The sequence below is a fragment of the Mustela lutreola genome, chromosome 2 (assembly GCF_030435805.1).
Source record: "Mustela lutreola isolate mMusLut2 chromosome 2, mMusLut2.pri, whole genome shotgun sequence".
In the NCBI taxonomy this organism is placed as follows: domain Eukaryota; kingdom Metazoa; phylum Chordata; class Mammalia; order Carnivora; family Mustelidae; genus Mustela; species Mustela lutreola.
The window spans coordinates 14,936,006-14,950,848 of record NC_081291.1 but is presented as its reverse complement, the minus strand read 5'-3'; the positions used below and the strand labels follow the sequence as shown (position 1 = coordinate 14,950,848).

The 14,843-nt window shown below is 53.2% G+C and overlaps 1 protein-coding gene across 14 annotated transcripts in view; it reads left to right on the top strand.

Annotated features, from left to right (window-relative positions):
- SUGP2 (SURP and G-patch domain containing 2) overlaps nt 1–13,893 on the top strand; it is a 30,635-nt gene extending 16,742 nt beyond the window's left edge. For 9 of the 14 annotated variants that reach the window (XM_059160591.1, XM_059160596.1, XM_059160595.1 and 6 more), the window contains 5 exons: nt 838–949; nt 5,030–5,547; nt 7,303–7,364; nt 10,231–10,367; nt 11,061–13,893. In XM_059160591.1, the coding sequence (XP_059016574.1) occupies nt 838–949; nt 5,030–5,547; nt 7,303–7,364; nt 10,231–10,367; nt 11,061–11,181 (950 nt within the window). In that variant the 3' untranslated portion in view covers nt 11,182–13,893. The remainder of the gene's footprint in view (nt 1–837; nt 950–5,029; nt 5,548–7,302; nt 7,365–10,230; nt 10,368–11,060) is intronic. The other 5 variants (XR_009350666.1, XR_009350665.1, XM_059160587.1 and 2 more) reach the window with 5 other exon arrangements.
- Nucleotides 13,894–14,843: the final 950 nt, after the last annotated feature.

Below are 14,843 nucleotides of genomic sequence, written 5' to 3'. Positions count from 1 at the left end.
TCCTGTAGCCGTGTTCCTCCTGTCCGGGGATGGAGCTAACTCACCGCGCTCCCCTGCAAGGTCGTCTTACTGCCCCCCGCCCCCAAGTTGTGCCGTGGGCCATGCTTGGGGCTTCGAGCTGCTCGATCCATTTCTCTGTTCTTGCCCCTCTTTACGTTCCATAGGGCTGCCCTCGTCTCTTATTCTGCTCCTTCTTCCCTGAGGTCTCTGTTTCCTTCCTCAGACTTAGCTGACCTGCCATTTCTTCTGTTTCTCCTGGCCATTACTTTTTCTCTGTGTGGCAAGCCTGCCCCTGGCCCACTTAGCACTGGGTGTGAACGGAGAGGGGAACCAGAATCTACACCACTGCTACATTCTCTAGCTGTCGCCATTTAACTAGCCATTCTGAACTGTGGCTTCAGACGGGGGGCGTAGTGCCCCGAGTCTGCTGAACTGGGCTGGGCCCACACATGTGTTTGCAGGCAACAGGTTTTATGGGGCCATCAGCGGAAGTAACTGGTGCCTGGGTCACATGCCTGTCGCCCCCTAGCAGTCAGCCTTGATTTGTTCACCTGACAGTCAGGAGGGCGGTGGAGGTGCTCAAGGCCTCAAGCCCAGGTTCCACACTGACGCCTCCTCCTGTCAGTCAGCAGGCAGCTCCAGGTCAGCCCTGATTTGGGGGGACAGAAGAGGATCTGCCTCTGCTGGACAGAGCTGCAGAGTCCCATGCAAAGGGCAGGGATGCAGTGAGGGGACACCAGGGGCTGTCTTTATAATTAGTCTCCATACCCAACCCCCAAAGCAGAAATTGGAAGCAGCAGCTCAGAATTGACATGTGACAGTCGCTTTGTTTTGTAGTTGACACGAAGACCATGGAGACTGCGGAGAAACTGGCCAGATTTGTTGCTCAGGTGGGACCAGAGATTGAACAGTTCAGCATAGAAAACAGCACCGACAACCCCGACTTGTGGTATGTAGCCATCGTGCCCTTTGAATTTGAGTGTCCTGAGAGCCTCTGGGTGGCCTGGCAGACGCTTCTGCCCCGAGAGGCACCTGAGGAGAAGTCATGGCATCACTTCTGCCGAGCTCAGGGCTGTGAGGAGGAAGCATCTGCTTTGGGGTGTTGGACCGTACTGCCCTCATCTGTGGCATCAGGAAAAAACCTGCCCTGGAGGGAAGTTTAAGCTGTATTTGAAGGTCAAGTGGACTTTGATCAGGGCAAGGGGGAGAGAGCACCCAGGCATAGAGGCCAGTGGGTTCCCCAGAACCTTTACAGAGGCCAAGTGTTGTGGGGGAGGGGGAGGCGGGGCACTGTCCCTGGTCACACCAGTGCTCCGGGTGGTGATGGATGGCGCCCGGTCCAGCCGTGGGCAGCTGGCACTTCCACTTAGCAGTGGCCTGGCATCCTTTTGCCAGGAGGGGGTGCTGCTACCACTGTCATTCCTCAGATGCGGTGCCCACTCAACAGCACACAGCCTGCGGGTGACAGAACCAGGAGCCTGCACTGCCTTGTGGGGCGGGTTCCCCTCCTTCAGTGGGAGGCTGCCCAGGAGCTCCATGTTCCTGGTGCTGAGCCGTAACCCAGGTGGGGATCCCATGTTGTGTGTATTTTATCCTCCCATCGGCTGGGAACTCTGGACCCTTGCCTTGCTCCTACCATGCTGGAGAGCCATGCCTTAGTCTAATGAATGAAGACTAGGGTTGAAAACTACACATGTCCTAGAGCATTGCTGGGACCCAGTAGTGACCCAGCACATTCTTCTAGCTTGTTGGGGACCTTGAGTAGATTCTGCACTGGGCCTGCCTCCTGCTTCCTGTGAGACCCAGTCCAGCCTTGGGGAGCACCGACGGCTTCATGGGGTTCAGCCCGTCCTGCCTTTTACAGGCCTGGTGACCTTGGGGCCAGCTGGGCCTAGCACGCCTCACAGTTGGGCAGGACCCAGGTAAGGGGATGGCTCCGCTGAGGGCAGCCGGGAGCATTCCATCGGTTGTGTTGTCTGTCTGTCTGTCTGTCTGTTTTTCTCCAAGTGAGAGTTCTGCAGTATTCTAGGAACCTGCAACTGCCAGGTTTGAGTTTGTCACCATTTCTGACAGCCTTTTCTGAGCAGTGTTCCTAAGGCGGCACTGTCCCTTCCGTCCCCACACAGAGTCCCCCACTGTACAGCAACATTAGGTGGAGTGATTCCCCCTGTCCCCCAGTCCGGTGCTCAGGGAGCAGTTTGAGAATGACTGCACCTGGCAGCACACATACATAATAAATGTCAAAGTGACTTTGTGTTTCTTTTCCTTTAGAAAAATGATACCTCTAACGTGCTCAATAGTCATCTGAGTTAAATCCTTTTTTTGTGTGTGGTTAGGTCATCAATTTGACATATTGTCAGGTTCATTTGTTTCTACAGAGATTCAGTTTAGGGCTATATTTTTCTACCCTTTTTAATTTAATTTTAAAAATAAATTCAGCATTTGAATGGTTCTAAAGTAGAAATTATAGAAGGTAATCTCAGAGAAGTCTCTGAGTGGGAATCCCCCCACCAACAACAGGAAACCATTTTCATTCAATTATAGGGGGTGTGTGCATTTCCCCCTGTTCTTCTACCACTAACCCCTTTGTTCTTACATGTAACTTTCTATATGTAATAGACACTTGTGCATCTTGCTTTTTACCCTTCACCACCTATCCAGAAGTCCCTTGTGCCTTCCCCACTTGTCCCTTCATTCTTTTGTCCACTGTCATTCTCTACATGTAGCCACACCAGGGTCATTCCCCAGCCTTCGTCATTCACATTGTTCTTATGGCCTTATCAGTGGCCTCACACACAGTGACTTCCTGGAGAGAATCTTCATGTATCTTTCAGAAGGGGGACTGTAGGGCCTCAGGGTCAGTGCACTGGTAATTTTGTTAGATAATAGAAATCCCCCTCCCCGAGGGCCACGCCTAGAGCAGTATCCAGAGTACTTGTCCCCACCCCTCACCTTTTGGCATGCCTTAGGGTCAGTAGGATTTATGAGAAATTTCTCATTTCCATGAAATTTTAGTTTCCATTTTCCTTAGGAGTGAAATTGAACATCTTTTCATAAACTTGTGTCCTTTATTTTCCTGTGGACTGTTCATTTGTCCCTTTAAAAAAACAAAAGAAAGAAAGAAACATTTGTCCTTTAAAAAAGCTTTGGTGTTGTAAATAGTTTGCATTTTTTACAATTTTTTGTAAATGCAGCTTGTTCTCACTTTTTGTCCAGCGCAGTTGTTCAGAGTCAGTTGTGTTTGTTGCGTGTGTGCCCAGTTCATTCCTCTTTGCTGCTGAGTGTGTCCCACTGTGCGGCTAGACCAGTGGTTTCCGCACTGCCTGTTGATGGCACCGAGATGTTTCCAGTCTGGGATGGTTACAGATAAAGCAGCTGTGAGCAGCTGTGGATAAGGTCTTTATTTTTCTCTAGGAAAGGCTGGCTCCATGATGAGTCTATGGTTAACTTCTGAAGAAACTACCAAGCTGCCTTTCCGAGGAGTGGCACCATTTTGCATTTCCAGCAGCCTGGACGAGAGTTCTGGTTCTTCCCCATCCTCGCCAGCACTTGCTCGTGTCAGCTTGGTCATGTTAGCGTCCCAGCACGGGGAGACGGGGTTGCACCGTAGTTCTCATTTCTCCAAGGACTAGCCGTGCTGAGTGCCCTCAGGTGTCCTTGTGTGTTTTCTATACTTAAGTGTCTGGATCTTCGGTCCATCTTTTGATTGATTTTTTTTTTTTTACTTATTAATCAGTTTTGAGGGTTCACTACATACATCCTTTATCGGAGTCCTTTATCAGGTGTATGATTTGCAGATATTTTCTCCTGTTCTGTGACTTGTTTTCTCATTCTAGCTGTCTTTTGGAGGGCTCAAGTTCTTAATCTTTGCCCTTCTTTCTGTTGGTTTTTTGGGACTTTTTCTTTCTCCGTTTTTTTGTTTGTTTGTTTGTTTGTTTTTTATTTGACAGGCAGAGATCACAAGTAGGCAGAGAGGGAAGCAGAGAGAGAAAGGAGGAAGCAGACTTCCTGCTGAGCAGAGAGCCCGATGTGGGGCTCGATCCCAGGACCCTGAGATTATGACCTGAGCCAAAGGCAGAGGCTTAACACACTGAGCCACCCAGGCACCCCAGTGTAGTTTATTTTTAAGCCATCTCTGTAGCTGACTTCAGATACCATGTTTCTGACCTTTGTGTTGGTGTTTTCTGTCCGTGTATCCAAGGACTGGTACCACACTGCTATAACTGTAGGGGCCTCGTACACTGTAATATCTGTAAGGTCAGAACCCTTCATTGATTTTATTCAGAGTTCTCCCAGATACTCTTAGAGATTATTTTTTTCCTCTGTGAAGTCTAGAATCATGTTCAAATGCAGGAAAAAAATGAGGCATTTATTGAGATAGATTTATGCATTGATACTTTGATCAGTGAAGAATTGACATCATTATAAGGTTGAGTTGTTCTAGCCAAGAACAAGGGTTTCTTTACTTGGGTCCAAGTGTATTTGTGTCCTCGTGCATGTTTTCAGTTTCTCACACTAGCTGTGGCCCTGGATCAAGGTGGCCGGGGGACCCAGAGGCTCAGAGAGGCAGTATTGCCACCACGCTGACGCAGCTTCACTGTAGAATGAGGGGCAGGAGTGATGTGCCTTCCTCTGTCTTACCTGGCGGTGTGAAAGGAACCGTACAGTCACAGCGAGTGCACGGGAGTCCCAGAGTGTCTGGTGACAGACTAGAAGGGGATGAGGAGAGGGCCAGGTTGGATCTCTGACTACAATGCTAAAGCAGCACATTCCTTGGTCATTCCTGCGTACCATGTTCCTCCACCTCCCTCCCCTGAAAAGCAATGAGGCTTCTTTGCTTGGTTACCACCAGTCCTCGGATCTCTATCTCCTTGTGCGGCTGCGCCATCAACCGTAGTTGGTAGAAAGGGGTTAGGTTATTTGTTTCCTGGTCCCACTCCAGCTTTGCTGGATCTCTTCTGGACAGTGTAATAAATATGAACGTTCAGAGGTCACTCTGATTAACCAGTATCCTTCATCCTTATCCTAGGTTTCTCCATGACCAAAATAGTTCAGCCTTCAAATTCTATCGAAAGAAAGTATTTGAATTATGCCCGTCGATTTGTTTTACATCGTCTCCACGGAACCTCCACGCTGGTGAGGGCGCAGATTCTCAGGAAGGCCCCCTTGATCCCATGGAAGGGGAAGGAGAGTTCGAAGATGAGCCCCCTCAGCACGAGGCTGAGCTGGAAAGCCCAGAGGTGATGCCTGAGGAGGAGGAGGACGAGGAGGAGGACGACGACGAGGAGGAGGGGGGTGAAGAGGTCCCCACTCCTAGAGGGTCCTCCAGGTCCGCAGGAGGAGCGGCCAAGTCCGAGGGTTCTGAGGGCAGCCCCCCCACCGATGGCCTCCCGAGTGAGGCGGCCGAAGATGGCCCAGCTGGGGCACCTGCGCTGTCCCAGGCCTCCTCGGGGTCCTGCTTCCCCCGGAAGAGGGTCAGCAGCAAGTCCTTGAAGGTCGGCATGATCCCAGCTCCCAAGAGGCTGTGTCTCATCCAGGAGCCCAAAGGTGAGTGCCAGGTCATCGCCCCATCTGCCCTAACACGGCCTTCCGGTCAGCACCTCAGAGGAGCTGTGCTGCTCAGTAGTGACCAGGAAAAGTTGTGGAGACCAGGTGACGTCGCCTGACAGTATGGAAGAGTTTACTGGCCTTTAGCCCAGGCTTTTAGCCACAAGATGACCAGCCGGTCCCTGTCCCCCTTCCCGCCTCTGGTTATACCTGCCAGCCTGGACGTTATCTCCCTAAACCCCCCAGGGCCAACAGAACATGAAGTTCTTTGGTCTTGTGTTTTTAACCTAAAATAATTGTAGTGGTTTTGCATACCACTCCGAAATGTTCCTGCGAAGCTCGCGTTGCCAGCTGGTGTAGGGCTGGCAGTCCGAGGACGTGCTGCTGTGTTGGTGCAGCGGCCGTGTGTCAGCATCAGAGGCTGCTCGGTGTTTCCAGGATTGCTCACAGTCCAGAGGAGGAGCCCCAGCCATGAAGGGCACAGGCCTCGGTCATGTCAGCTGTTTCCTGCTGGTGACCTTGGGGAGTACCCAGCCTTCTAAGTCCCTGGACGGCCCAGGGCACTGATGCCTGCTTAGTGATGATGAGGAAGGAGGGCACAGGTGGGGCTGGTCTTGGGCAGGGTTAGTGGGAGCCATGTGCCCTGTGCTCTGCTGCCTGGGCCACGGGAGGTCATCTGCTCTTCTTCCGTGGGGAGGGTTAAGATTCTTGAGGTACCGTTTAACAGCAGTAACACACGTCCTTCTTAAGGGCACAGTCTGAGGAGCTTGGGCAATCGTGTACAGCCAGGAATTGCTCCAGCACAGTGGAGCTGGAGCCTTTCTCCAGAAATGTCTGTCTCTCTCTCTGTGGTCCCCTCCCCATTTTCTGGCCTCGTGGTCGTGCCTTTTCTAGACTGTCAGCAGACAGAATGGGATCGTGTGCGACCTTCTGATGGACCGGCCCTGGCCCTCGTTATTCCTCGTGCCCCCCACCCTTCCAGGTGTCGTCACAAACGCAGGCCTGGGCTGTGCTTGCTGCCGTACCTTCCTGGGAGGTGGTTGTGGCAAACGGTGCCCCATCTTGTGTCACTTCTGTGCTCACTGTCACACTTACTTCCAAGAGCATCAGTTCAGTTTCTCTTGCTGACAGAATAGTCCTGTGGTTTGTGTTTGGAAACTTTGGCGCTACCACGGATTGCCAGCTGTTCTACCCAATTCAGACGTCCGTAAGAACTTCCTGCTGCTGCTGGCAGCCTCTCCCAGTGCCTCAAGTCTCTCATGGGGAAAAAGTGGAGCTCTTTCTGTTTTGGAAGCTCTCAGTTCCTTGGGTGGTTGATGAGAAAAAACCCAGCCCTGCTGATCTCTCCTTCATTAAAAATAAGGCTATAATGTGATTCAGTGCTCAGTATGAGAAGCACGGTTGTTTTGTACTGGAAAGTTCTATGTGGACGTTTAAGTCTTTATCAGCAGAACAGTTGCAGAAACTCTAGGAGGGCTGGAGACTGCGAATAATTTATTTGTTGAAGCAAAACGTGTTGTTATAGTCATGGAAAGTGGCCTGTGCATCGAACCCTTCATCATACATGCAGGAAGTCCTTTGTTAAAGTAGACTCTTTCCAGTTGAGCAGCCCTCACTGGGGCCCGTGTATTCCTGCCTTTGTGCTCCTGGTGCCCGTGATTCCTGAGAGGCAGCCTGCAGGCCACGGTGTGGGCAGTGCTGAGAGATGCGGAGAAATTGATGTGTGTGTACGGGTATGTTTCTCGTGTCTTCCAGTTCATGAACCAGTTCGCATCGCCTATGACAGACCTCGGGGGCGGCCCGTGTCCAAAAAGAAGGTGAGCATGACCAAGTTCTCACACATGCCAGTTGGGATTTGCCGGAGCTTTAAAGGACACTGTGGCTTATAACTAAGGAACACTGGTACTTTAGACCGCACAACGTACAAAGCATAACAAACAGCCTTTTTTCTTGGGGATTTCTTGAAACTGATTTATGTTGCCAGAAGCACAGGTGAGTAGTAATGTGTTTATTTAACCAATAGGCGAGGCCTGATACACGCACTGTGTTGGGAGGTAACGTCCTGGCCCTTACAGTTCGGATTTAGCGGACTGTAAATGTAGCTAAAGAGCTCACTGATTGGCTAGAAGCCAAGACATTGTGTGGATGGGTATTTGCACACATGTGTGCAGTAACTGGCAGACCCTGCGCATGTGCCAGGCCCCGTCTGCCACCTGGAGGCAGTAGCAAGCAGGGCCAACAGGGACAGGAATGTGTGAGACTCTTGTGGCCCGTGTGCTGGAAGCAGGTCTAAGGGAAATAGGGAATAATGTGGGGTTCGGGGTGCCATTTATTCAGGGAGGCCTGGGAGAGGCCCCAGGGTGGTCTTGTGTCAACAGGTAGCCCTTTGTGGCCCCCACGTGGGGTAAGGAGGTGAGGAAATAAAGGCAGTGAGGCCCCAGCTCATGGAAGGCCCGTAGACAGATGTCAGCAGTGAGGCTGCTTCTCTGGGCGAGGCCCGCAGGGACCCATGGTGGTAGTTTGAGGGGAAGACATGGCCGCTGTGGCTGCTGTGCTGAGAGCAGCCTGTCAACAGGGGCCCAGGAGGGTGAAGACACGGTCAGTGGGACTTGCCGATGGATTGCGTGTGGAATAGCCAAAGCCCAGCATGCAGGCCGCCTCCGTGGTTGTCTACCCGGGCAGCTCGGAGTTCGGAGCTGCCACTGTCTGAAATGTACAGACCCGGGGTGGGGGTGGGGGGCAGGTCTTCAGGGAGATGGGGTGCACTCCAGACAGGTGCATACGTGGGGGCAGGTAAGGCTGGCCGAGATCACCTAGGACATATGTGGCACATCCCAGGTCCTTAGAGGTCAGGGAGATGAGTCGGGAACCAGGTGAGGGCTCTGCTGGTGTGGGGTGGTCAGGAAAGCCTGTGTGGAGGACACCTGTTCAAGAGCACTATCGGTCTCAGCAGCCAGAGGCAGGGTCGGCAAACAGCAGGGAGGGGGGACTTTCCTGGGCCCAAATCTCGTGGTCCTAACTGATACGCTCAGTTCGAATTGGTGTTCACAGCCGGCTGCGCCTCCAGTGGTCGGGGTGAGGGGGCACCCGGGCTCGGGCTCAGCCTGGCCCCCTGATCTCAGCATGTGGTTCCCGAGTCTTCATTTGTACCTCTGTGACTTGGTTCAGAGGGGGTTTAATGGGTGAAAAGAAATGCATGTTAACTGGCTGTGCAGCCGAGGCCTGCGAGCTCCAGTCTCTCGGTGGGCCAAGAGCTTCCAGCTTGCTCCGTCTGAGCCGCTTTCCCGGAGGGGTGAGGATCTGCCCTTTGGGGACCTGTGGCCGGCCTTTCCCTTGCCTTAGCCACCCCCTTGTCCTCTCACACGTGTTCCTGCTCAGACCCTCAGACTCTCACCATTACCCTCAGCACCAGCTGATCAGGATGCAGGAGCCCTTTCCCCGTGCGGCCTTCTCAGCCTACCCAGACTGTCCTCGGTGTTAATTAAATGTTTTTAAAAATAGGCTCAGGTGGTAGGGACAGTGTGTACTTATGAATATTCATGAGTAAATGAAAACTTTTTTTTTTTTTTTAAAGATTTTACTTGTTTATCTGGCAGAGAGAGAACATGCGTGCATAAACAAGGAAAGTGGCGGGTGGAGAGAGAGGGGGAAACAGGCTCCCCGTTGAGCAGGGAGCCTGATGTGGGGCTCCATCAGGACCTGAGCCAAAGGCAGACGCTTGACTAACTGAGCCATCCTGGCACCCCATAAACGGAAATATTTTCTGCTCACACTGGGCAGGCTCTCCAGAGGCCCCCCAGGCCTTTTAACCTGTCTTCCCACAGCCGGCTCTGGTGCCCATGTCTTATCCAGGGCTTCTTGCTCCTCTACTTGTAGGGTCTTTCCCTAGCCCTTCTTTCCAGCTTTCCCAGCTCTCAGTGAGGTCTGCTTTGTGCTAGACATGGATCCCAGAGTCCCAGTAAAACCCAGTCTCTGCCCCTGGGGAGCTCCCAGACCTGGGACGGGGCAGCTGGACAGATGAACAAGTCATTCAGGTTTGCTGAGCAATGTCTGAGGGCGAGCGGAGAGGTTTCCAGGATAGGGTCACTGCTCAAGTTCCGGAAGCCCATAGGCGTGTTCCAAACAGGTAGGGGAGTAGGGAGGACCCTGTGAGCCACTTTTTCACATAGAGTGTCTCTATAGCAGGTTCATGGCCTGTTCAGCCCCCTCCTGCCTCAGCCCTGCCTCCCTTCTGACTCCTTACACCAGGGGCCTTGCTGCCTCAAGCCTCTGCTCTGGTTACCCCAGTGTGGGGCTGTACCCTCTGATCATCACCACCTTGGGCTCTTCCTGCTAACCTCTTGGCCCCAAGACCCTCCAACCCCTCGGGGTTTTCCTCATGGTCTTAGCACCACGGTGCTGGTGGTCACACTGGGGCCTGAGAGCCTGGTCTGGCTGGGTTCTGTGGGGGCATCTCTTACTCTTCACTTTTAGAAGCCCCAGTCCACCCAGGGAGTGTTGCTGGGAAGTGGGAAATAGCCCGTGGCTTCATCCCAGTGTCCCCCAGTGTCTGTGGAATCAGAGTCAGTTGCGGCGGGGGAGGGGGTGCTGGACTGTGCCAGGTGCAGCACGAGCAGGCCCGTGCTCCGGGCGCTTTTTGCAGTCTGCAAAGTTCTTACGTGCTATACCCTTATCTCTCTTCAGAAACCCAAGGACTTTGACTTCGCCCAGCAGAAGCTGACTGACAAGAACCTGGGGTTCCAGATGCTGCAGAAGATGGGCTGGAAGGAGGGCCACGGCCTGGGCTCCTGCGGGAAGGGCATCAGGGAGCCCGTCAGTGTGTACGCAGCAGGCGCTTGGGGCCAGGGATGGGGTGGGCAGCGTGCTTGGAGAGAAGAGGCTTTCTCTGGGATTCTGGTCCTGAGTCTTTGATCCGCAGCCTGATTTCTTGGCTCCCCTCATGTTAAACATGGCTTCAAACTGGCAGGGTTTTTTCCCTGACAAAGGGAGTCTTCAGATGAGGTGAGAAGCAGATGATTTACATATACAGGTGTTCCTACAGGCTCCTTGTTGCACTCACACAGATGAGTTAAATGGTTTCTTGGCCCCTGGCATTTCAGCCACATTCCTTATTGTCAGAAAAGCTCAGTGGTAATCTAGGTAGTTCCAATAAAAACCACTTTGCTTTTTCTGGGAACCCATAAGCCAGCTAGCCAGGGTGGGAGAAGATGGCCCAGAGTTTGTTAGGCCCCATTAATATCCAGCAGGGATTGCCTTTAAAACTGAGCTTACCACCTGCTGGGGGAGGCTTTCTGCTGTAATCAGGCTTGTGAGCACGCCCCTCAGAAAGTCCACACACCCGCGCAGGTGAGTACCCTTGTTCGCCGCGGTGACTCATGTCTTCACTTTCCCTCTCCTTCTCCCTGTTGCGTGTCCCACGTGCCTCCATCCACTCTGACCCCTTGTGCCATTTCCAGTCCCCTGGTGGCCAGGCTCTGTGCTTGGGTGTGGCTAACTCTCCATTTTGCTCCTAGGGGAACTGCGTCGGAAGGGGAGGGGTTAGGTGCCGACGGGCAGGAGCACAAGGAAGACACATTTGACGTGTTCCGTCAGAGGATGATGCAGATGTACAGACACAAACGGGCCAACAAATAGGTATGTGTGGGAGCTGGTGCATGGGGCGTTCCGCCCAAGCTGACGTGCTGGTACGTAGAGGCGGTTCCTCCCCCAAAACCAAACAGGAAACCACACATGCGCACACACACACACACACACACACACACACACGGACGTGCACGAAAACATTCTGTGAGGTTAACAAGGAGTGTTTGGATGTGGATGTGTCCCACCTCTCCCCTTCCAGGTTTGGTTGAAGGCGCAAGCCCTGCGCTCACAGGCGTGCAGCCCACCAGCGGGCCTTGGGAGGGGCCTGGTGTCCCGCAAGTGTGAGGGCGATCTGGAAACCGGCGCTGCACCGGGCAGCTGCTTTGCCACATCCCTTTTCTGAGCATCTTCAAATCCTTTTCCTTCTCAAGGGCCTTGGGCCCATATAAACATTCCCTTCTTTCTCTTCTCTTCTTAGTAGCCTTCCCACCTGTAATTTCCAACTCAGTTATGAACAAAATCATTCTCTCCCTGAATAGATGAAACCATTGGTGAGACAAATAAGGCTCGAAGCAGCAGTTACTCTTAAAGCACCACCTCTGCCCGGATCTGCCCTGGAGCCAGTGGCCAAGTAGGTCTGGCGCGTCCTCGAGAGACGAGCGCCTCTGCAGCTCTGGTGTGGAGGTCCCCCTGGCTTTTCTTCTTAAAAGAGAGTGCACCACTTTGATCTGCTTTTGCCTTTACCCCTCTTCCAAATGCTTGCGGCAGCCAGTCCCCTGCAAGTCTTTCCTGGCTCCCACCACAGAAGGTGGTGCTGCCCTTGGAAGCACCGTTTCCTTGTTTGTGCTCTAGCGCCGGCTCTGGTCGGGTTTCCCGTCGCAGGGCGCCTTGCTCTCTTTGGTGCTCTCTTTGCAAACTTGGTGCCAAAATGATGACAGATGGGGGCTTCTCGTTGCTTCTAGGCCGTAAATAGGGGCTGTAATCCGGTATTAGTGGAGTCTGCTCTGGCACACAGCCTGCGGGCTGGGGCTCAGGATCTGAGAAGCGGAGATGCTGGATTCCACAAACATGTGACTGATGGAGGCTCGGCTCCTGAGGGACGGAGTGGAAGTTGAGCGACAGGATAACAGAGCTGTGTTTGGTGGGGAGTAATCATTATGTTGATGAAACTTCCCTCAAATTCGCTGATCTCCCTAGAATCCACACACTGCAGTTTGCTTTTTTGAAAAACCACATATGGAGTCTCTTCTACGAAGGGGCGGGGGTGTAGACTCTTCAGGAAGCATCGTTTCTGGCATGCACCTCGGCAAAGAATTGTGTTGTCAGGGCCCTTGTACAGAACAGAAAGCGTTGTCCTTGTGGGGCGGGCCCGCAGCTGTTCGCTATTTCTAGGCGCGTGATCGCCGCTTTTCCCTCTTCTCCCGGTGCACACTCTTTGCAGCTACGTGCGAGGTTCTCGGGCTGCGGGGCTCTCAAGCCTTTCTTGTAAAGCAGCAGTGTGGAAGCTTTAAATGCGTGCTTGGATCTGGGAACCTTGGGATCCTGCTGACTCTGCAAGCTGGGGGGACAGAGGGGCACAGCTGTGAGTTACCATGTCGGCGCATCTTCCGTTTCTTAAAGCCATAGGCCTCGCCTCTAGGCCTGGGCTCCTCAGGCTCCATCTTGAGGGGCCCACACCATCCCCACCACCACAGCCACCACCACCACGCCCGTCACAGGCCTATGCTGTCTCTTCGCATCAGGTGCGGCCTCCAGGCTCTCCTCGCTTCTCACTGCTCTGTTGCGTGGGCTCCTGGCGGATCTTTGTGGCCGGGCAGATGACGAGACTCCTTGGCACAGCTGAAGCAGCCTGCAGGGTGTGGGGACCACAGCTGTAGGGGTTCATCTCCTTTCTTTCCTCATCCTTCCGGTAGCTTTCCTTGTTGGCCGTGGGTGGAGCAGGTGTATGGAACTCTGAGAACAGGGCTTTGGTCTTCTCTGGCGTTTCACAGAGCGCCTGTTGGCCCCAAGCAAAACATGGACTCCCCAGATAGGTTCTGGCTCTTTCTCTGCAGCGTAGATAGCTCTGCCCATCATCTTCACTCTGTGCTAGTATCTTCGCTCTTGGTCAACTCTGCTTTTATCTGTAAGTAAAATAGGGATTCCCAGGCTATAAGCCCTGTCCCTACAGCCTCCTGCCACTCTTCCTCCTGGGGACATCCCGCTTTGAGCTGACCCTGGGAGCCTTTGGCAAACGTCAAAGGGAACACCTTCTTGATCCTGGAATGTCCTCTGAGCACTCAGGTGATGCTTTTCCTGGGGGGTGGCGTCATGGGAGCCGGGGCGGAGCCTGGTGGTGTGTCCTCATGCCAGCCGTTGGCTAGGGACCAGGGCACACAGGCCCTCGGCACTCGCCCTCGCCCTCTCTGGCAGGGGCTGCTCGCAGGGAGTGTGTGTGCGAGCGCGATGTGCAGTTGCATAGCCTCGTCAAAGTCACAGTGTCTTTTCTGTCATTCTAGTTCCAGGGTCTCTTCCATGAGGACGACAGGCATCCGGAAAGTGCTAACTCACCACTTTGGGTGCTTACTGTCTCTGGCTTGTTTCCATCACTGGAAATCATATAGAGAATTTTAGCGTTTTTGGTCCTTGATAAAACCTAGAAGACATTTGTGATGTTACAAAACGGAAGTTTTTCGGTTTGTTTTTTCTTTCTTTTTTTTAATCTAAGAAGTTGTGAATGTTGTTAATCATTTAGCAGTTGCAATAAATGTAGAGGAAATCCAATGGTCTCTGGTGATGTGTTTTGAAAACGTGGTGGGTCAGGGACCACGTGACGGATGCTGAAGTACCTGCAGGGAAGCCGGTTGGACACACCGAGACCCCGCAGGCGCGCCCTCTGCCCTCCAGAGCCTTTCTGCTAGCTCGCCCCCACCGGCGGGCCTGTTGAGTTGCTGGGAAAGCCCGGAGGGTGCCAGAGAGCAGACAGGGACCAGGGCTAACCAGAGGGCATGGACATGTCCTCTTCTGAGTGGGGATTACTGCTGGATATGAAACCCACCTTCAAGAGCATCAGGGATACCTGCCCTACTGCCCCTTTCAAGGCTTCACCTGCTCCCAGGTCGGCGCTCCAGCTGTCAGGTGTTCAACCGGGGCTACTGGTTGGGCCTCCCCCTGACCAAAGAGGCCTGCCTATGGGGCATCTTCTCAGCTCCCTCAGCTCCCTGCTGTTCTGCGGGCTGCGAATCTGTGTCTGACTCCCCCACCGACAGCTTCTGGCCCTGTGGGGAAGGTCTGAGGGCAGAGGCTGCATCAGGCACAAACCAGACCTGCAGGGGCCTCCCCCTGAGGGTGGACTGATGTGCGGGAGCCAGGCTGCTGTTGGACCCAGGAAGGGGCCAGTTAGGGCTGGATGAAACAGGGCCCCCAAGGAACTGATGTGGAAACCCAGGTGCCCCTTACCCTACTGTGTCCTAGAAAACATCTTTTTCTTGGCTTTTTTTTTTTTTTTTTTTTTTTTTTTTAGATTTTATTTATTTATTTGGCAGAGAGAGAGATCACAAGTACGCAGAGAGGCAGGGAGAGAGAGAGGGAAGCAGGTTCCCTGCTGAGCAGAGAGCTCAACACACAGGACCCTGAGACCAGGGCCTGAGCTGAAGGCAGAGGCTTAACTCACTGAGCCACCCAGGCGCTCCTCTTGCCTTTATCTTGACAAGAGCCTGAGAGGACAGTGCCTG